Source organism: Lycorma delicatula, chromosome 2, assembly GCF_047948215.1.
Source record: "Lycorma delicatula isolate Av1 chromosome 2, ASM4794821v1, whole genome shotgun sequence".
Classification (NCBI taxonomy): Eukaryota; Metazoa; Arthropoda; class Insecta; order Hemiptera; family Fulgoridae; genus Lycorma; species Lycorma delicatula.
In genome coordinates, this window is record NC_134456.1 from 208,348,542 (window position 1) to 208,372,376 (window position 23,835).

Consider the following 23,835-nt stretch of genomic DNA (forward strand, 5'->3'; position numbering starts at 1 on the left):
GCACGAACTCCGCGCCTAGTTCTACATTTAATAGAGCCAATTTGTGTGTAAACGTATCATAAATTTGAGGCAATTGAATAATGACTTACCACCAGAAATGTTGTTCGCAGCATCGAAATTTATTCCTAGTTCGCTTAGTGAACTCAACTTCAGTTCATACCCCTGATTTAGTTTTACGTACCTGGGGGTCAGAAAATACACCATGAACTTTTTCAAAGCGAAAAGGACTCCCCAAAAATAAATATTTTATGCAATATCCGGACGGCAAGTTTACGTGCCGTTTCCCGTATGCCGTTGCTGAACAGAATTTGCTTTCTTTCGGATATACTGCGTACATTACTGTTTCCTTAACTGCAAGATGGATTACTGCGTGACGAAAAGTACTTACATTGAATACTATTAGGAAAAACTGTAAGAATTATTCTTTCTTTTTATACTTTATTCATTACTATAAGTCAAATTTAAGAGAGATTAAATAGCTTTAAAACCCCGTATTCCTTTTTGTACATCCTGTACAATATAAATATTGTAGCTTATGAAAAATCACATGTCTACCTTCGAGCTTTTCATGAGGTGCTGAAGATTTGCCACAAAGGTCGGCGGAGTTTTAATTTAATTTATAAAACTAAATTTATTAAAAATTTAGCTAAATTATAAATCAAAATTTTGTGTAAATAACTTTTAAAGTAGTTTTAAAAAGGTCTACAGAATCTCTTAAATAATTTATAAACAGTAAACAAATAAAAAAAAAAAATTGAGTAATACTTCTACCTGAAAACTATCTATTTTTCGATATGACACCGTTTCTTGGAATACACAGAGTCGATTTTTTAACTAACTGTTAAAAAATGAGCACCTTTTTGTACAGTTTTCTTACCTGAAATTGATTACATGAAAAATATTTTCAAAACCCTTTAAAATGAACCCCACAACCCTACCCTTCAATTTAGAATGCTTTAGTTTCCCCCTAGAGGACCCTCTGAGTGCTTGGGGTGTGGTGATGTCATACCGAAAAATAGATATTTTCAAGGTTGGAGAATTTTTCTATATTTAACTATTCAAATATTACTTAAGAGTTGGCCGCTGTGTGGATTATTACACATTATCTTACCTGTTTATTATCGGTTCTTTGGACGTAAAAATAAAATTTCAAGATGTTATAATCATGAAATTTATAATTATCATTGTATTTGACGCTGATCACTAGATATAATAACTGGAAGTAATTTTCTACATCTAAATATTTATGCAGTATTGTTTCCATTAAAATGAAATTCGGTAAAAATGGAATGTTATATATAATAATTAACAAATCTTCAAAAAATTACAAATTGTAACTTATCGAATGATGTTTGAATGAATTTTTTATCTAGGCCACGAAATAAGATAAATTTTGAATTATATAATGAATGAATAGGTTAGATTTTTAAATTTATTTTCTAAAATATATTTAATTAAACTAAAAAAAAAATAGAACTTTAAAAAAGTTTTCCAAAAAAAAGAAAAAATTAAATAAAATTTATTAATGAAAATATTTTAAAATTGATAAAATAATAATATTAATAATACAATAGTAATAATTTCACTGACCATTCAGATTGCCAAATATTCTTAGCCGCAGTGATTAAAGGAAGCTTTCTTCTTTATTAGGCGTTTGAATATTAGAATACTAATCGATAACCATCGTTATATGATAAGTTCCCGATAAAGAAATATAATAATAAAAATAATGACTATTAGAATGGCCGTCTCTACTGGGTCACGACCCATTTGGATAAGAATAAACTGGGATATAGATAATTATACGGATTATAAAACCGAATGATCGTCCAATAAAATTTACAGTTAGCTTAACTTTTAAAAAAAAATATTGTTTGATTCTAACAGAACCTATAAAAAGATAGTCAAATGTAATAAAATTGTGAGGTAAGTACTATGACACAATGACAAAATAAATATTATAAATAAAGTACTACAGTAAAATAAATATAATTACAGTAGGGATTATATATTTCCTTTTGGATTTGTAACTTAATAACTTCTACTTTTTTTTATAATTACGGTATAAAAAAAATCGGAAGTAATTTTTTTCTGTTAAATTAGGAATTTCATTATTTAAAAACCAAATTAAAAACTTTACCTTGAAACATAAAATTATGTTAGGGTTCAGTTCCATTTTATTGTTTTCTTTCAGTTTTATGATCGTTATATCCGAGATTTCAACAACAATAAGTCTATGCACCGTTTTAAAAATGTACAAAACATCTTGCACTTACCTCCTTGAGTTCAAGAACGCAATTACCAGTTTATTACATTCAGCTACATATGAACGTTAGCGCGTACTCAACACTCACTGTCGTAAATCCCGAAGGTACTTCCTTTACACAGCTTCACTCTTCAGATTAATGACCTCTCTGTTGTAATTACAAATCACTGAATACTATTCCAAAATTGGTCTAACAGTAGTTTGGTAAACATGGCAGATTGAGTTCAGTCGGTGAAAGTAACGAAATACTCATAAAAACAATCAACCCGTGATTCCTTCGCGCTTTAGGTGCTATGCTATCTACATGTTGCGTAAATAAAGGCATAAAGTCGAAGGTAAGATCTAAAGTCATAAACGCCTAAAGACATAAAGTCATAAATGGTTTCATCACGACATATTTCTTGGGTAGCTATTTTATAATGGTGTTTTACTAATAAGCGTCTTTCTAGTACAGGTTATAACAAATATAGGTAATAATATAAATAAAACAAAAAACAAATGAAGTCACTACTGAAAATAGTAGAAGAGTTCACACAAGACACGTGCATGGAATTCGGCATTAAAAAATTTAAAATAATTCGCGTAACTGAAGCAAAGTTCAGACAAATAGAGACAACAGAAACACTGAATAAACACCTGGAAACATGAAATCACAGGAAACGTACACATACCTCGATTTTCAAAACAAAATACAAATATACATCAAAGAACGGCTCAAAAAGAGATACAAACTAACCAACTCAAATCACAACTAACACTGAAATCAAAACTTCAGGCCGAAAACATCATAAAGGCAATAAATACATAGGTAGTTCCGGTTCTTATTTGCTTTTGGAGTAATTAAATGGTCAGACAGACCTGGATGTGCTCAACCCTCTCAACAGGATTAAACTATCACACGATCGTAAATTACTTTCAAATTCGTGTATTGAAAGAAGCAGATAGAAGACTTAACAGACCTAAAAATATTACACAAAGAACAAAGAGAAAAGCTAATATTTTATTTCAAGAACAAAAACATATCGCTCCACGAAGTAGAGTTAATGAAGTAGATAAGCAATATACATCACTCGATCTAAAAAAATTATCTCATAACACCCATACAACCATAGCACAATATAAAAATAGAATCAGGGCAGAAAAAGCACTCTGTGGTATGACCTGAGATACGCAAACCGAACATTATCATATAAATAGCTCACAATAGTAGTACTATTTCCAGAGACTGAAGGATTTGTACTAACCGTCCAAGTTAAAGTAATCGCCACAAAAAATTAGAAAAAATACATCATGAAAGATAACATAGAAACAGATAGGCAGAAAATGCCTACAATTCAAAGAAATTATCAAACATATAACAGGATACTGAAAAATACTCGCTGGAACAGATTACACTGAAAGACACGATACATTGGCGAAAATAATCACCAATATTTTCATAAGATCATAAATAAACGTGAGAATGATCTGTTACATAAAAAAATTAAAAAAAACCTGGTTTTATATTAATTTCTTGTACGAAGTAAAGGAAGTATTGTGATCGACAAAAATTTCGGTTTTCAGATTTTAACGGAAATATTCATTCCATCCGTGAAGCCATTCTGACTAGTTTCGACGTGACGTCTGTATGCACGTATGTATCTCGCATAACTCAAAAACTATTAGCCGTAGGTTGTTGAAATTCTGGATTTAGTACTGTTGCAACATCTAGTTGTGCACCTTCCCTTTTCATTGCAATCGATTGGATCAAAAGTGTTCAAAAAAAGCTCAAATTAAAAAATTTAGACTTTCGACTTTTTATTAACTGCAGTAATAAGCCCTCATTGAGAGCTTTTCAACGATATATCATAAGTGGAACTTATTTTCATCAGTTCCAGAGTTATAGCAAAATAAAATTTTAATTAATGAAATGTTTGGATTTTACAAGTGGAAGGCAGCTCGGTTCGATCTCATTTCCTTCTTTTTTAATTTTTTTTTTAATTTAAATATATTGATTTATCAATAATTATAAACCTCTTGATTGTAAAAATATTTTTACGGTAAATAATAATTTAGTAATAACAATAAAAAAAATATATAATATGAAAAAATATTGAAGTTATTAATGAAGTAAACTTTTATGTTCTTTTCATTTAAAAAAGATGTGTGTACATAATTTAATAAGCATACAAAGAAGTCAAATAGTATCCACATCAGATTTTCTTAAATAATTAAATTTTTCAAAAATAATGAAATCAAAAGTTAACACTTAAAGTGTTTATTTCTGAATAACGTTACCATGTTTAACATAAAAACCTGTTTTTTTTTTAACGTTTTAAAAACATTTACAAGTATTTATGTTGTTATTTTCACTGTTTGGTGTGCACTGACGCATTTTAAAATATTACGCTCACAAAACTCAGTTAAAAGTTAAAATTTACGTAAAACTGATATTACTATCTAAAAGTAAATATTTGTCTATTGTTTAATATTAAATTTCGTAAAATTTTATTAAGTTATGATTGGTTTTTTGTACTTAGTTGAAGTCGTAAAATTTGTTTTTTGAAATATAATGATTTTAAAATTACTAATATTAAAAAACGACAATACATTTTGCTTCAATACCTTTTTCTTCTTCTCCCCCGGGCCGGATCCTGCAGTTAAGTATTACATACTAGGGGAGTGTCCTTTACTCTAACGGGCCTCCAGCCGGTCGGATCTCACTTTGCACCCGCCTCAAACCCCCAGAGTAGGATCCACCAGGCCCGGCTATGCCGTCCCTGGGTCCCCACTCCGGGAGCCGGGACTCGGTCTTTATGCTAATGCTTCTAACGGGGACACCCCGAGTGGGACATACCCGCCGGGACTAGATCTTTTTTCGCTCGGGGGTGATAGAGTCCCCGTGCCTCATTGCTACCGTCCACTCGTGCAAGCCCGTGCGAACGGCAGCTCCGCAGAGGGTTGTCCCTCATCCTCGAGCTATAAAACTTATTACATTCATAAATAATCAGGTTAAAGATATCTTCGCATAGTATTTTTTCGAATTTTTGAATTTTGTTTTTATTTGCGGGTCTTTGATAAACAAATATGAAAATTCTTCGATCTGACAAGAACTTTGTACATTTAGGAATAAGATATAGATCTTATTCCTAAATGTACAAAGTTCTTTTAAATTTTCCATAGGTTATACCTTTATGTATCTTTCATAAAAGACATTTTGATTTTTTGCATTATCTATAGCAGATAAAAAGTATTTATTTATAGCGCACGCTTATTGAAACTGTATCGTCGATTGCCTCATATCTCTCTACATAGGCTGTACATAGAGCGCTACTGTTTATTGCGATAGCTCGTTTATCTTTGATCTGATCGGAATATATCCATAGCCTTTTTTGTATAAAAGTTCTCGCTCTACATGTTTTATACGAATAAGTTTTTTCTGTAAAATCATTATTTAACGACCTACAGCCAAAATAGTAAAAAAAGACATGGTTCTTAAGATTTATTTTTTTTAGCCCATAAACAAATGTCGGGATGTTGGCGAGGATCTCGACTTATATTACATTAATTGAGACGTGCTTAGGGACCTTTACCATCTGGTATGATCGACAGGAAAGTTTTGCCCCTATATCCATGTTTTGAATCTAATGCTCTTATTCTAACTCTTTACACAGCCCCTACTTTACAAAAGAAATTTATTTATCCTATCGATTTATTTCTCTTGTTATCAGTGTATTATCTATAATCTTTATAAATTATATAAGATGTCTGGATTGATTTAAACGTATTTAAAATATTTTAGAATGCATTCTGAATCAAGCATTTAAAAACTGCGCGCTATTTTAGTCCGATAATAAAAAGTAAACAAACATAAAAAATAAACGAACGATTTAAACAGATGTTAAGGTTAAATTGTGTATATTTAATAAAAATTTATAATAACAATAAAAAAACTTTCTACAACAAATAATCCATTCATTCTCTGAAATCGTTCATTCTTTCATTCATAAGCTGTTATGCACATGAATTATTTATAGATTGAATAGAGTTTCAGTGTTAAACAATTCTTTACAATAATATTATACGCCTTTGTGAATTAATTTAAATGTTATTACATTTATTTATTTCTTTAATCGAGTTATTCGCGTTCAATAAAATTATTTTTTGTGACAGATGAATGATGAAAATATGGAAAATCGGATCTAGGAATCGAAGCCATGATAAGCTGACCTAATCACCAATCGGTTGGTCAGATAAATTTAAAAAAAATTAAATTTAAACATAAATCTATACTTAAAATAAATCGTTAATAAAATGAAGGATACAGTGAGAAAAGCGGGGTTTTGTCACGTTTTTCCAATGTTACACTAATAATTTTAAAAATTAACTATTTTTTTAATTTATTTAACGGTAACCTGTAAGTTAAAAAATATTTTTTTCTAAAAATACCGATCCCAACAGAAATGTACATCAAACAAAAAAAATATAAAAATATTTTCGTAACGTCAATACAAGATTATTCACGCAAAAAGGTGTAAAATTACGAACTTAACGCCATTTTACCTAGACAAATAATAAATGAAAATGTTAATTATGAAATGAAATAATAATTTAAATACTATATTTAAACTATAATAAATAGCATTACAAACTTTATTATTATGAAATTACAATAACATAATTTTTGCGTTAAAATATAAAAATGAAGCTACAAATTAGAAAAGTGTTGAAAAAATACCGTTCGTTAAATGACTGTAATAACTCATTAGTTACAATAATAACTAATCGGTATTTACATAACGTAATATAATTGTTTACAATAGCAATAGTGTCTTCAATTATTGTGTGAAGCTTGTTTTTGTGTTCCTCGTTGGTTTTTAGGAGATAAATCTTATTTTTAGATTTATAAGATAAATGTTATTTTAATCTTATTTTATAACGAAACTAGTGCCTCTAAAATTTAATTAATTTTCACATTACGAATTACATTTTTTCTAGACGACAACAGCACTTATTAACCCACATTAACAAGAATTCTTCTCGTTACTACTATTCATATCATTAAAAAGCTAAATAATCTAAGAATCTATTTTCGACCTTCATCTGAAAGAGCTTCAAAATATTTAATTCGTTTGAATCGGTAATAATCACTGAACTCATACTTGATAATTTACTCTATTTATTAATTTCAATTAATCTATCACACCTCTACGTTTCTTGATTAAGTAGTTCTACCGTTTGCTTTACTGTCACCATTTCTCATGTCAGTGATCGTGTAAAATAAAAATTGCTTACTAAAAATGAAGCCAAAAAGGAAACAGAATAATAGTAAAAATAGCACTCATGTTTACGATATAACAATTGGCTAAAAACGAATTAGGTTGTTGTATAAGGCTAACTGTAGACTAAACTGTCTTTTGAGTAATGATTAACTTAACGAAAATAGGATGGATTTCAGAGCACCGAGAATGGCGCGTGAACTTACTCGTAGCATTTCCTTTGCGTGTTCATTGGCCTAATCTCTTTCTTTGCATACGAAGTTTTGCGATACGTATTTTTACTTTACAACTGAACTCTTTTTTCGCTATAATAAATGAACAGGACGATACGGATTATCTTTAAAATACTCATGATGTAACGAAACAAAAGTAAAGTAATGGACTAAATCTCTTTTTCCCCTGTACCCTAAAAATAAATAAAAACACAACTACAATCGAAAAAACAAAAAAAAATTGCAAAAATATATTTGATTACATATAAAAAATTACTTTTTAAAAAAAGGTTTATTTAACTAATATTAATATTAACATTAAAAAAAGGAAAAAAAATAGAAAAACCCTCTGAAAAGTAAAATATAAGAATTAAATCAAATTGAGAATTTTAAACAAAAAAATATAATATATTAAGTGACAGAAACAATATTTTTTAAAGAAATTGTTTACTGTTTTTATTTTAATTAAATTTTTTCTATGGTTATTTTAAAAAAAAAACCTTTAACATCAGTTTAACAAACAATTTGAAAATAAATACTTTTTTTTGTTATAACGACGCAGCAACTTAACAATCTGTTCAGCAAGATAATTGAACAATAAGTTAATAAGATCTATTTGAAATAACATTAAGTAGTCACAGACCCAGCAGCTGGTGACTCAACGATAACAACGAAATGAAATAGAAGGTCACTCGGTACAGCCAGACTATAAATTCACCTAATTGATAAGGCAAACCAACAATATTGTCCCTCAACAATCTTGAAAAATCACTGATCTTGTTATCCAATAAATTGACCGCCAAATAATTCGGGTATCGATCCAAACGGTTCTGATATTATAGGCTGACCAGAGAGATTTCCTTTCGAACGGTTCGCAATTTAAGATCACTATACATAAGGCTATTGCTTATATACCAGGGTATATTTACAATTTTTAGCAATGTTTTTATCTAGCGTTCAAGTATGTCAACAGTAGAATTGGATGCTGTACATCACAATTCAAGCCCGTAAGTCCAGACAGGCTTCGAAACTGATTTATAAATCAATAATTGACTGTCTACTAAAATAAGTAAATAAAAATAAATTTATAAAAAAAATATACCAAATTATAAATAATAAATAAAATCTATTCAGTACTTTTAATCTAAGGAATAGAGTTCATTTAGAATGAACAGCAGCATTTTATATTATTTTTCCCTTTAACGGTTTACTGTTTTTTATAAACTGTTATTGATTTCACTCTGCCAGAGTAATATAACCCACCGGGTTGGTCTAGTGGTTAACGCGTCTTCCCAAATCAGCTTATTTGGAAGTCGAGAGTTACAGCGTTCAAGTCCTAGTAAAGCCAGTTATTTTTACACAGATTTGAATACTAGATCGTGGATACCGGTGTTCTTTGGTGGTTGGGTTTTAATTAACCACACATCTCAGGAATGGTCGAACTGAGAATGTACAAGACTACACTTCATTTACACTCATACATATCATTCTCATTCATCCTCTGAAGAATTATCTAAGCGGTAGTTAACACATCTCAGGAATGGTCGAACTGAGAATGTACAAGACTACACTTCATTTACACTCATACATATCATTCTCATTCATCCTCTGAAGAATTATCTAAGCGGTAGTTACCGGAGGCTAAACAGGAAAAAGAAAAGAGTAATATAAAAACAATAACATAAATATAAAAACACATAACTATGTTAAAAAAAATTTTATTGGCATGAAGCTAATTTAAATCTTTCATTTAGAATTTGGTAATGAATGGTTAAATAAAAATACTAATGAATGGCGTGATATTGCCCTATATAATTTATACCAGCATTTAAAATTATTTGTATAACAGTAGGAGACTAAATAAAAATGTATTTTGTGAATATTTTAAACAATTATTTTAAAGTTTATCAGCAGCATATAAAATTTTTATAATACGTTTTTAATAGAGGGATTTTGATTAGGGTCACTAAGCTGAAAGTATACCCGTAAGGATTAACCATTAAATTGTAAACCGAACGCCATTTTTAATGCAATTTTTATTTCCTTAAATAACTTCAACATAAGTCTCGACATTTTAATTTAATTATATTTTCATAAACATTAAAATAGAATTCATACTGTTTGAAGCTTTTAAACGAAATCATTTTTGGGATAAAATATTCGTTAACGTGAATTGTTTTATGATTTTCTAAACGAGCAGGACGATTTTATAAATCAATCAATCCGAGTTGACACTTCACTTTCCATAAGTAAATAAAAAACCGTAAATTTTTGCGCTTCTAAACCAACAATATTTACTGAGGATAATAAAAAAGTAATTTTATTTGTTTTATTATAGAACTAACAAGTTGTTTCAGAGATCTTTTTTTTACTTAAATTTCTAATTTCCCAATCCAAGATAATTGAACTTGTGAATTCAAATAAGACTGAACTATATATATATATATATATATTTATTTAATTCAATTAACTATTACTAAATTTCCTTTTTAATATTCTCTAAAAGAAATGTATATATATGTACATATATATATTTTTTTTATAACTACATGACGAATTAAATATAGAAGGACGAATAACAGATGCATAAGGTTTGCTGAAGATATGATAATTTTAACTGATGGCTCATACTGATTCAAAGATTTCTTATCATTTCTGGAATTAAAGAGTATGGCATAAAAGTAGATGAAGGAAAAACTAAGAGTATTGAAAGTAGACAACAAAGAGGATTTAATGATAAGGACAAGTGAAAGAAGAATAGAAAAAATTAAAAATTATATAAAAAAAGTAAAAAATAATATTACTTGATAAATATGGTGACAGAGGACTGAAAGAGCACAATGGAAATAAAAGGAAGTATAGCGATGGTAAAGGAAACCTTCAGTAAAAAGAGGAGATTATTATGTAGAAACCTTAGAGTTAAAAAAGAGGTTAGCCAAATGCTATATATACCTATATATCCAAATACAATTTATATTAATAGTTAAGATCCAGTCGGCGTGTTAGAGTAAAAGGATTCTTCCCCGGATTTTGTTATGCTTCACTCTGGAATCCGATTCGGAAGAGAGGAGGGGAAAAAGCTATATATGGAGTGTCTTGTTATATGGAAATAAAGCACAGTCGATGAGGAAAAGAGAGAAGAGACTGGATTGAGGCTTTTTAGATGGGGATATGGAGAATGATGAAGAAAGTAAAATGAACGGATATAATGAGGAATGAGAAAGTAATGAATAGGATTAAAAAAAAAAGAGCATTTATGCGAGAAATACATATAAGAAAAGGAAACCGGTTTGGTCATGTGGTTAAAGTATATGGAATCTTGAAAAGTGCATTGAAAGAATCAGAAAAAGGAGAAAGGAAGGAAGGAAGGAAGGAAGGAAAAGGATGAAAATGAAAAATAAGGTGAACCTTGGAAACTGCAAGCGAATGTTAGAGAAGAATTGGGACGGAAATGGATGGCGATAGCGGTGTAATAAGGGATTTGCCGCCAGGTAGAACACTAATAATAATATAAGATATCTTTATTTTAATCTTGATAAGGAAATTAACCACATATTTTTAAAATCTATATAGGTTTTTTGAATCCGTTTAGAGTTTCTCATATATTAGAAATGCCCATAAGAATATTCATTTTGAAAGTAGAATCGTACATAACAGTATGTTAAAACCTAATCACTCGTACGTTTCTTTCTTTTCAGTCATTCATTATCTATAAAAAGATTTACATTTTTATTCAATATCAGGAAAATGTAACAGAAAGATATGCTCAAACAAATTTTTGAGTTTTTAAATAGAAAATTATAGATTTATGTCATTAATATGATTAAACAACCAACTGATTTGATGGGGAAAAAATTATTATAATTATGCAAGGAAAACATTTATTTTAAGAAAGGTTTTTAATTGGTAGTTTATTAAATAACGTATATTACTAATTTATTTTATAATTTATAGTTACAAATTATAATAAATAAAATAACTAAATATATTACTATAAAAAATATTTTACAATTAAAAAATAATTAAATACATATAATAAAAAAAATTATCTGTTTTTTTTTTTTTAAATTATTAAATTAGATATCTCCATAGAAAGTAAATGGGAAAAAACGTGATTGAAATAAAAAGCACACAATTTTTTTAGGATTATTTTTTTAAACCTTAAATTATAAGGTCATATTTTATAAACTGAAATAATGTAAAATTGCATTCGACTAAATTCTCATCCAACTATTAAACTACAATTACAAAATCTATGTCTATAATTGAAAAAGAATTATAAAAATTAAATGAAAATAATTAGTAGAATAAATAAATTGGTAATTGTGACCATAAACCACAAATTAAAACTAAACTTTTATTCAGTTGTGCACAAAAAAAAAGTAGATAATTTAACTAGGATAAAAAAAAAATGGCATTAAAGTAGAAAAAAAGGACTAAATTTAATCGCCTAGCATTTGAATATATGGAATCTGCAAACCTTGGAATACGATACATGCCAAGGTACTTGGCCAAGGTTTGGTTACTTTGATTTTCAACGCTATTATCCGAATTTGGTCATTTTTCTGGTCCGTGGAAAATTCCACAGTTAATTGTTTTAGCAAAACCGGGTAAAGACCCCACAAATGTAACATCTTATAGGTCTATCAGCCTGCTTCCTATACTCTCTAAGGTCTTTGAAAACCTCTTTTTGAAAATACTGAAGCGGTTCGTGGACGATCACATTTCGGTTCACCAATTTGGGTTTAGGGAGCAATTATACTCTTGTGAAGCAAGCAAACATGATTGTTACCGTTATAAATCATTCTCTAGAGGAGAAAAAGTACTTTCAGCGGTTTTCCTCGATGTCAGTCAGGCTTTTAAGAAAGTTTGGCATGTAGGATTGTTCTATAAACTGAAAAAGATTTTACCGCATGTTTTCTATGTGGTACTAAAATCTTACCTAGAATACACGTGCTTTCAAGTTAGACATGGAGAGGTTTTGACGGATTTGTTCCTTATACAATCAGAGGTACCTCAAGGAAGCGTTCTTGGACCCGTCTTTTATGTTCTGTTTACGGCTGACCAATGGCAGATACAACAGTTGCAACGTTTGCTGACGATACTGCAATTCTTACTGTCAACGAAAATCCGACTACTGCGTCTCGTTTTATTCAAGATTATATCACTCTCCTCGAATCATGGCTTACATGTTGGAAAAAAAAATATACGAAACGAAATCAAAGCCTTCGTAAGGAACCCTACCCTTCTTTTTCTATCTTTAATGTTCCGATTCCGAGATCTCAAGACTGTAAATATTTGGATTTTCATTTTTATGGACGACTTACTTGAGCGAAACATATCACTTCTAAGCGGAAACAGTTGGATCTCAAGTTTAAATACATGTACTGGTTAATAGGACATAGATCTCGGCTTTCAGCAGAAAGTAAATTATTGATTTACAAATCCGTTTTGAATCCTATTTGGACTTAGGACTTGAATTGTGGCGTACAGCGTATAACTCCAGCATTGACATACTTGAACGCTTTCAAACAAAAGCACTGTGGAAAATGCTCAACATACCCTGGTACATAAGTAATAGCCATATATATAATGATCTTAAGTTGCAAACCGGTCGGCAGGAAATCTCTCTGGTCAGCCAACGGTATCAAAATCGTTTGAATCGGCACCCGAATTATTTGGCGGTCAGTTTATTAGATAACACGATCAGTGATTTTTCAAGATTTCTGAGGAAAAATATTCTTGGTTTGCCTTATCGTTTCAATTAGGTGACTTTATGGTCTGTCCGTACAGAGTTTTCTTCTATTTCATTATTAAGTCACAAGCCGCTGAATCTGTGGCAACTTAATGTTAGTTCAAATACATCTTATTTACTTACTGTTCAATTATTTTCCTGAACAGATTGTAAAGTTGCTGTGTCGTTATAATAAAATAAAAATTCTCTAGATGTACTTTTTTACTTAAAAATCTTGAATACAATTTATTTGGAAAAAGTATGAAACAAAATAACCGTAGGAACTTTTTAAAAAAAAATAAAAAAGTTGTTATTGAAATCAATTTATCTAGTGAAGTGTAAAACTTAAACCTGTCGAATTGAAAAACCTATTTTTCATGAAGTCATTTTTAAATGTTTTACTTATCAGTTTTTATTATCGTTTTACTTGTAGAAATATTTTATTTATACTAAAAATAAAATTTATTCCATAAAATTAACTAAAATTAATAAGCTTACGGTTAAAAATGATCTTATTTCACGCTATCTTCCAAACTAATCGCGAAAGCAAGGTTAGACGAGATAAGACATCCACGACATCGTATTTTACTCGACAAATAAAATATTACCAGCTTAAAATTATATAATTTTTTTTTTCTTTTTACCACAAATAACTTAATTTTGATATATATTTAGTATTTATATATATTTAGCGTACCATAATATCCAAGGAAAAAGGTAAAAAAAATATATATATTATTATGAATTCTTAACGTATTAATATGTATTTACCCAAGCTGATTTTTTGTTTAAATTCTTTACTGCAAAAAATGTAATATTTATGTTGTTAAAATAAAAAATAACGATACTATTATAAACCCATAACTAGGTGGATATACTAAAATTAGACAAACAACATGTAATTACGTGCATTGGAATTAATTGTCACGCTTACGTATTCACCGCACAATATCATAAATACAGGCGTACACATACACACCACACACACACACACACACACCAATCTACACTCAAAAGACATATAATAGATGTATCGATAATACAATGATTTGAACCGTACTAACGTATGAAAATAATTTTCTTTATTAGATATAATGTATAAATAAATACCTCCTTTACTTATATAGTATAAATTTAGAAATATCTTTGAAATAAAATATGTATATTTTTTATTTTTATTTTTCGTGAAGAATGTAATAAATTATAGCAGAATATAAGCTGAGTTAATTCAAAACAGGTGGTCTTGCTTAGAAGTGATATATACAAAAAAACATAAAATAAAAAACGTTTCTCGTTTTTCTTAACTGTAAAACATTTTTTATCATTTCGGGTTTGTATAAATTAGAAAAATAAACATTTTTTCTTCAATACAATTCTTACTTTCTTTAATAACCGTCTCTTAATTAATAATATCAAACCGTAAAAATAAATAATTTCTATGCATGATTTCTTATTTAGTTTAAATAAAAAATATACAGATTTTTTTTAAATACTTTTTTCATCTTTTTTAATAAATCCTTCTTAAATGTATTATTAGTCGTTGCTTGGAATGTAATAATAATTTAACAGTTAACTTTTATTTTGCAGTTGCACTGGTACATTTTTAATTCATAAAAATAAATTCTAATTCTTGTATTTATTAAAATCAAAACATTAAAAAGTTTAGTTTTCTTTCGATTTTCTTTTAAGAAATATTTAAGTAATAATATTAAATATTATGAGCTAACTGAAAAATTATTAAAAAAATAAAATACCCTCAATTATTTTTATTGTTATTATTATAACTATAATTCAATCTGTAAAACTATAACTTAAGAAATATAAAATGTAAATAGTTGTTATAACTTCACAAATATTAAATAATAATTTAAAAATTATTCGCATTAATCGTGTCACCAATAATATTCAAAGTATTGTTACAGAATCGTGAGTAAACATCATTTAAATCATTATATATTAATTTAATTTGTAAAATATTTATAGTTTTCGATTCTATTTATTTTTTCATTTCTAATTTCCGACCGATTCTCCAAAACATTTCCTATAATACAATTTAATTACCTGTATATTCACGTTTTTTTATGTTATTAATTTATTTAACTATTATAATATAATGATTATTTGTAACAAATGACATTTTTAAATTCATATTTGAACAACTTCATAAAGGGACGAAACTATTAATCCGGTGTATGGATATTTTTGTGTATGTGTGTGTGTATTTTATATACATTTATATATACGGGTGATTCAGAAGGAAAAATTTAAAAGCATATAAATATTTTTTGAGATAACTGGCAGATGCGGTTGAGGTCTTATTTTGTAAAAAAACATATTATGTTTGTTACCCAACATTTACTTTAGTTCGATGTGAGTTTAATTTGTAATGCAACATACGTACCATTTAAATTCGATTTCATTCTAGACTCTAGCTAGCAAGTCGGGCGTTACCTTTAAAGCTGCGGCTTTAATTCGAAATCGTAGTTTAACAAGATTAAAGCAATGGTAGTACATAAACCCGATCTTTAATGAAATCCCAAAAGATAAAATCTATTTTGGTCAAATCTGGGGAACGTGTTGGCTATGCAATTGGACCTTCGCGACAGATCCATCGACCTAGGAATCGAGTATCAAGAAAATCTCGGACTTCTAGGCGGTAGTAGATGGTGCCCCGATCTTGCTGACAGTGGTGGTCCATCTTGTTCTAATTGAGGAATTAGAGAATGTTGTTGAAGCACGTGCAAATAAACGATACCATTCACGGTTGCCCCCTGGAAGAATAACAGACCTTTCTGTCTGGAAGAAGAACAATGTGTCTCAACGAAGGTTTGGTGCTAAGAAAAATAAATTATGCATACTAAGAGGCTTCCTACTGTATTTTCTACGTAAATTACGTTGAACTACAGTTGCTGACTCCAAATCGTGAAACAAAAACACAAAGCGAGCACGTTTCGCACCAGTAAATGTGGGTCTATGTATCCAGTCTATGTATCCATTTATTGGTGACAGCAACGGCGACCGAATTTGGTACTAATAAACTCCGTGGCTCAAAACTTGATGTATTTTGCAATGAAATGGGACCTCATCCGAATCTGCAATTTATCTCATTAAATTTTTATATACTAATAAATTAGTGAAATCCTTTTTAAATCGCCCAGATTTAAGTTTATGTATGCTAAAAATATATAGTAAATAATAATGAAATGAAAGAAATTATACTACTGGGTGAATCTCTACAGACTAAACACTGTGTGACACGTAACGTTTTTTGTTTGAAATGAATAAAGGAAAACGTTAATTAAACTAAATTCTTTATTTAAATTAGCATAATCAGCAATCAGTATTTACATTACTTTTATTTATATTTATCATATTTTTTCAGAAAATATTCAATCTGAACGCCCTGCTCAGGATGTGGTTTTTTACTAGTGTGATCACATTGAGAGTCAGATGACTCAAAACGTTGTTCAAAGCCGTCGATTTCTTTTTGAATATTTTTCTTCAGTTCATTGTTAGTATAGAAATTCGATTGAGAAGCCCTGTCCTTAAATAGCCCCAAAGATAAAAATAGTAACTATGTAAATCTGGGAAACGCGAAAGCCATCGCCCGCTGCTGACAGTTCGTTTTTCTGTAAATGACGCACGAACGGATGCTAGTGAATCGTATGACGTGTCACAACTTGCTCTTTCAAATTGGAAGAAACCATACGTTTTTGCATGATCTCTTGACCAAGGTAGAATACTTCAAAAATTGTACATCACTTCTGTATTGTCAATTCAATTCAAAGAGATTGGTTGCAATATACGACTACCAGAAACAGCACACCCTACATCGATTTTCTCATCGTTAGTTGGACACTAATATCCAGTGAGGATATTCAGTCATTCAGTATTTTTGTACAGATAACATAGACAAATAAATGCAACCACGCCTCGTCGAAATACAGCACCGGATTTATCTGTCCGCCGACTTTGTTTTTTATAGAAGCCAGTATTAAAACATTTAGGTCTGTCTGTTCTATTAAGTTGTTATACGGACACTTTTCTTTCCTGAAGAAAGAAGTTGCCGTAAGATTCTTCATGAAAAAATCTTATGGCAAGATGTAATTTTTTACAGCGCTTTGTTGCGATAATTTACGTTTACTGTAAATTTTTTAGCACCGGCAAGAAAAAATTATTTTTGTAATATCGGCTAAGACCTATGGAGTCCTAGGAAGGTCGCCTATTTACCGGTGTACACAACATTTTAAGAAAATGTTTTATCCTACTCTCGGCTGGAAATTTTTTAAAGGAATAATTGACGCGTTTCTTGAAAGGATCCAGAGCACGGATAAGCTTCCACTATGAAAACTCTTTTTTCAGTCGAAAAAGGCATTTTATAAAAACACAACTTCAACGAATAAAACTGCACCACATTTAATTAATATGAATTTTACATTGTTTTGTTGTGATAACTTGTATAAATATTTTTTTCTCGATCGGCAGAAATTCTTCTTTGAATATTGGCTTTGGTTATTTCATTTTTTGTTTTAAACAAACGCCATTTTACACCATTATTAACCAAATTGTGTATGCTACTTATTGTCAGTACTATGTCATTTGAATTGTTTTTAGTTTATGCGTTTGTTGAAACGATCATGAAGAAAATTAAACTTCCACTATAACAACTCTTTATTGCATAAGGTATTTTAGAAAAATACAATTGAAAAGAACGAAACTGTACCTCATTGAAGCAACAACAGTTCACAATTGACAACGATAGTAATAGCAACGTACATAACCAATAATGGCGCTAGAAGTAGCAGCGCCGGTAGCAGCGTTAAATGTGGCTCTCGTTGGAATGAAAAAAACCATCTGAGGTTCAGAGAATAGGGAGTATTAACTGTTGAATTAAGAATAAATCATATATTCCGTATTTTTTCTTAATAAAGAAACTTTATTTTTATGCACTTGTTTTTATTTTAATTCAGAATAGCTGATTCTACAACTAAATCTGGTATTCTTGCAATGCTAACCGATCGGGATAAAATGGCTGTAGCTGCAGAAGGTTTTATCTCCTATTCCTTTAGTCATATATATACTCGTATTTTCTACTAATCCGGTATTTACGTTTATTTATTCCTACTAAATGCATCTATATCAATGATATTCATTTTAGAGATTCGTTACAGCAATTTTAGAGAACTCATATTACAGTCTATCTGCTAGCTCATGTTTGGCAATAATATTTTTCTTTCTCTCCCCGCATTTCTTTTCTTATTTTATTAAGACAGTACAGCTTGTATCTTTTGCGTTTCTTATGAGTAGTTCCTTTTCATTGGTGGGAGTTTTTTTGATAGACCAACTCGTAATTAAATTAAATATATAAAAATCTAAAAAATAATATTAGAAGCGATATCGAAACGTTCATAAAAGTAGGAAAAAGGAAAAATAGTACGAATGAATAAGTGTGTTTTTAATTAGATATCCCTAAATTTTTTAACCATTAGACTACCAAGGAGGAGGGATTCCAACTGCCAGCATCTTATAATTTTATCGACTTTACAGGAAATGCCTGTATTAAATTCATTTCTTGTAAGCTATGTGTCAAAAACAGTTCTTTTTTGCGGAAAAGGCAAAAAAATTATTAAAAATGCACACTTTTACACGTGACAGACAGAAAAGTAACAAGCGTGCTCTTGGAACCCCCTCGTTGGTAATCGGTGTGACAACTTTTTAGGTATAAGAATGTCAACTTGTCTTAAAATACTAATTATTTTACCTCATTCGAGAGGATTATTTCTTTAAAAATTCATTTTTAACTTTCTACAAAACAATATTTTTATTTATTTATAACTGCCCAGGAATCAATGTTACATATGCACAAAGAAAGCATCATCAAAAAAAGCAAAGGATAATGTGTGCAAATAATTTCAATATTGTCCATGCAACAGACATGAGTGCAAGAAACATTCAGAAACTCTAGTAAACTGCACCCAATGTATTCCCTCAAGTGACTCAGAATCGATGTGTTTCAATTTACTAACAATGTCTAAAAACAAATACATATAGTAAAAATATTTTTTAAAGTAAACTCTAGTAATTATAATTGCGTAAGGCCTAAAAAGGAATTTTTTAGAAATATGTAGATTAAACTGTATTAATTTAAATAAATTAGTATCATAACTTGGTTAGTTTATATTTTATTGGTACCAGTGAAGCCTGACTTCTGCGGGCTCTAGGAACCCCCTCTTGGTAATCATTGTAACATAAAAAAGCTTGGTAGTCCAAGGGTTAATACGTGAATATGAGATCTGTCGTTTTATTTACGAGATTAAAAATTTTAATAACCCTTTCCATAACAGCTTTCTCTTGGAAAAGTTGAATAAAAAAATATAATTTGAAATAACCTAGTGCAGACTTCTATTAGCTGACCGATGACTGATGAGACATTACGTATGTGTCGTGTTATACATATCAAATTCAAGTGATGGGAAAAACTGATAAAAATGATCATTATTTCATGCAAATCCTGCTACTGTAAGGTCTTCTGTTTGTAAAACTTAAATTAGAAAGAAAAATAGAATACATTTATTAAAAAAATATCGGAAATATTTATATATATTGAGCTTCTGGACACCATATTTTACTTTATAATAATAAATAGTTGAAAGTTGAGTAAATATTTTAAATTCAAGTTGTTTGAGTATATGATTATATTCATTTTAATTCCCTCATAATTTTTAAAAATGTTTCATCGAAAAATAAATAAAATGGAACTTTTTTTCAATGATTTATTATTTAAATTTTATCGCCGTTTTTATTTTTCAAATTTATAATTTTTATGTATAATATCATTTAAATGTACGTTTTTTTTAAAATTTAAAAAACAAACAAAAAAGCGAATATTTCTAAAATTAACGTAACACCTATTTTTTGTTAAAAATGTTCCCTTGTAGTGTTCAATTTTTACGATTTTAAAAATTTGTATTTAAAAGGTATTATTTTAACAAGAATTTCTTAAAATATGAATATAACAATTTGATATTTATTATTATTTTCTAATTTTAAATTAAATTATTATAATTAATTAATAGCGCTGAAAATAAACTTAAGTAAGTCAATATCACATGAATATATAACCTGCACCATTGTTTCTCAAACTTTTTCACCCACCGCCCACATTAATAATCAAAATTTTCTAGCGCCCTCCAAAATGTTTAAATTTAACATCTGTTAAAGATAATAATAGCAATTGCTGTTTTTAAGATGCGCTCTTAAAAACTGCAATTGCAATTATTGTTTTGTTGATTTATCGAAATCTGAAGTATATTGTCAAAAAGTAGAGTATTCAAGCTTTAATTTTTTTTTTATTCATCTCTAAGTCTCTTGGTTGTACAGTTAAAGTAGTTTCAATACAATAATTTTTCATCATAAAATATAGGTGTTCCTTTAATTTTTTGTACTAGTGTAGTAGATATTTAATTTTAGTTTGAAATATCAGGAAAACATAATTTTTGCCTTTTGTTTAACAGCCGTCGCCTTCCTAGACTGCCTGAACACTTCAAATTTTCCATGGGCCTTCTACCGCCCCTCTGAAGGCCACTAGCACCCAAAAGGGGGCGTTATCGCCCACTTTGAGAACGAATGTTCTACACTAACAGTTTCGTAAGAAGTGTTTTCTTCACTTTATTTTTCAAGTATAAAAAATTAGAAATATGAAAAAATAGACAAAATGTCTTAACAAAAAATTTTATAAATTGCTTATTTTCAAATTATATTTAAAGCAAGAAGAAAATTCAAAATATAATCGAATTCACCGACTGACAATATGTCTGATATATTCATATAATTTACCCGATCTTTTATAACTTTTTTTAACTATTCTTTGGTAAGTTAGTATTGTTCCACGAATAGCTCAAGAAAAAACAATTGAATTAATTTGCGTACAATATTTTTTTTTTTTTAAATAAAATAAAAATTCTTAGTTTTACACCGTTCATTTCACAACCTCGTAATGATATCCAAACAGATTTTTAATTACAAAATATTGAAGGTAGTATTAATATTTGTAGTAAATATTACTAGAACAAAATATCACAGTTAATAAAGCGTTTAAATTACACTTGTATAAAAAAAAAACCTTTAAAAATCATAATTTTTTTAATATCATTATTTATGCACTTAAATATTTTAATAGTAATAATAATAAATATTAAAAATAAAAAATAATTGCGTTTTTTTATTAAATTAAAAATATTTATAAAGAAATTTTTGCGGTTAATTATTTTTATTAATTTATTTTTTATGAAAGTGCATGTAAAAAAAACATTTTTTAACTAAATTTTCGTCCAAATGAAGTCGAATAAATACTTCTTATGAAAATTTGGCTACTGTGATGTTAAATCCTATAGATTACAATAAATGTCAAAATTTAAACAGGGTTTTCATTTTCTTTTTTTAATATAATAAAAAATTCATCTATTATTAAAAAATAGCAATTTTACGAAAGAAAAAAGATTTTTTGTATTATATTTGTAACCATTTCAGTTCTTGCATCTACGAATAATACATATTACTATTAATAATATAATAAAAGAAATTATGGTGTAAATTTCCAAATTTTTGAGGAAAACTTATAAAACAAACCAAAATTGTTCTAAGTAGATCTTCCTGAACTATTTGTTTGAAATTATTTACAATCGTTTTAACAAATCTATTAATTTCTTTTTATTTAATTAATAAAACATTTAATTCTTAACTATCTTAAAACGCATAATTTTTCAAAAATCTATGCCAAAATCTAAAATAAATCAATTCCTAACGTTTGAAAATTTAAACCAAACATAAACTTCATTTTGTACGTGTGCTGTGTGTAAACTTAGTGGTATTATACAAATGTGTGCCTTACGTAGGTCACGGATATTATGTATTCTACTAAGTGGATATGTTTATCTTTCTGGATGAGTTTTTTTTAGCTTAGAAATATTCTTCTTGAAAATGGTTTTCTTTCTTATGCAAAATATATCGTCTTATTTAAATATAATTGGAAATTTTTACAAGTCATTTATTTTTATTATTATTACAATTACTATTATTGTATTTTACGGCAATAGATTTTAAAATCAAATTTAATTTTAAATACATTACTGCAAACATATTTTTTTAAATGTTACTTAGGAAACATTATATTTTTCCTATTTATATGTAACACTGTAAGCTATATCACGAACTACGTATCAGTAAGTTATCAATTTATTTATAATATCAGCATGTACAATAAAATTATCATTTTAAGTAACAATTTCCAGACCGATTGTAAAACTTCAAAATATTTATATATAAATAAACTATTTTTATGCATATCAGGATTATTTCTATTTATCTATAAATATTATAATTACAGTATTTTTACACTACTAAACTCATATTATTCTCAAGAAAAGTAAGCGTCCAAATTATTATCTTTTTATTTACGTATTATTATTTTTCATAATTGCATATTAATATTATTCAAAATAGATTCCAAAGTATTTTGTACATTTCATTTGGTACATTAAAACATTTATAAAATAATATTTTACGGTGTAACGTTATTAATTTCTTGCCTAAGGACGTTAACGATATAAAAATTAATATTTAGGTAATTACCTGATAAGGAAGGTGACCGTCAGATTTCGCTAGACCGAAGATGGTAGCAAGATAAGTTCCGCAAGTTCCCAGCGAAAGCATGATGCAATATCGAAGCCGAAGAGGAAGCGTGAGATATAACAAGTAGTCCAAAAGGAGCGCCCATCCGAGATTCGAGCGTAACGTGACTTCGTGTTTCTGGAAGAAGAGGTGGGCCAGCATCTGAATCGTAGCGAGATGCCAGGCCAGATGGGGAACCAGGTCCCAGAAAGGCCGATGCCCGAACCGAATCCATAATAAAAGTGCCGTATTAAGTAATAAAAATATTCCCGTGAGAATATCTTGGCCTCCGCGCACCGCCAACCAGTAAACATCATAAAGTACCGCGGCACATAAGAAACACTGTAGGGCCGCGCGCTTCTGTTTTACGCTGTAGCTGCGGTACAGCCGTTCCTCGTCGACTCGCAACGCCTCCATCCCGCAGACTGCCCCCTCTGACTTACCGGCCCCCACTCCTGCCAACTGCTGCCCCCGACTTTCCCTACCGGCAGGCGCTTTCCCTTCTCTTCCCTGCTTTTATCCCGTCAACCACACCTCGCTAAACAACGTGCACCGACTGACTGCCCGTCTGTATGTCTGTTTGACTGTACGTCCTACCGATCGAGCCTTGTATATTAACCAATTAAGTAACAATTACTATATAAACAACTTAAGTATCGAATACCTTAACTGTTAGTATCTAGTACAGCAGAGCGC

General features: G+C 29.2%; 1 protein-coding gene across 1 annotated transcript in view; it reads right to left on the reverse strand.

The window, feature by feature from the left end:
• The window catches only part of Ac3 (Adenylate cyclase 3), a 951,674-nt gene extending 928,118 nt beyond the window's left edge, over positions 1 to 23,556 (reverse strand). Inside the window, exon 1 of the mRNA XM_075358061.1 lies at positions 23,101 to 23,556. Within this exon, the coding sequence (XP_075214176.1) occupies positions 23,101 to 23,556 (456 nt within the window). The remainder of the gene's footprint in view (positions 1 to 23,100) is intronic.
• Between the last annotated feature and the right edge of the window lie 279 nt (positions 23,557 to 23,835).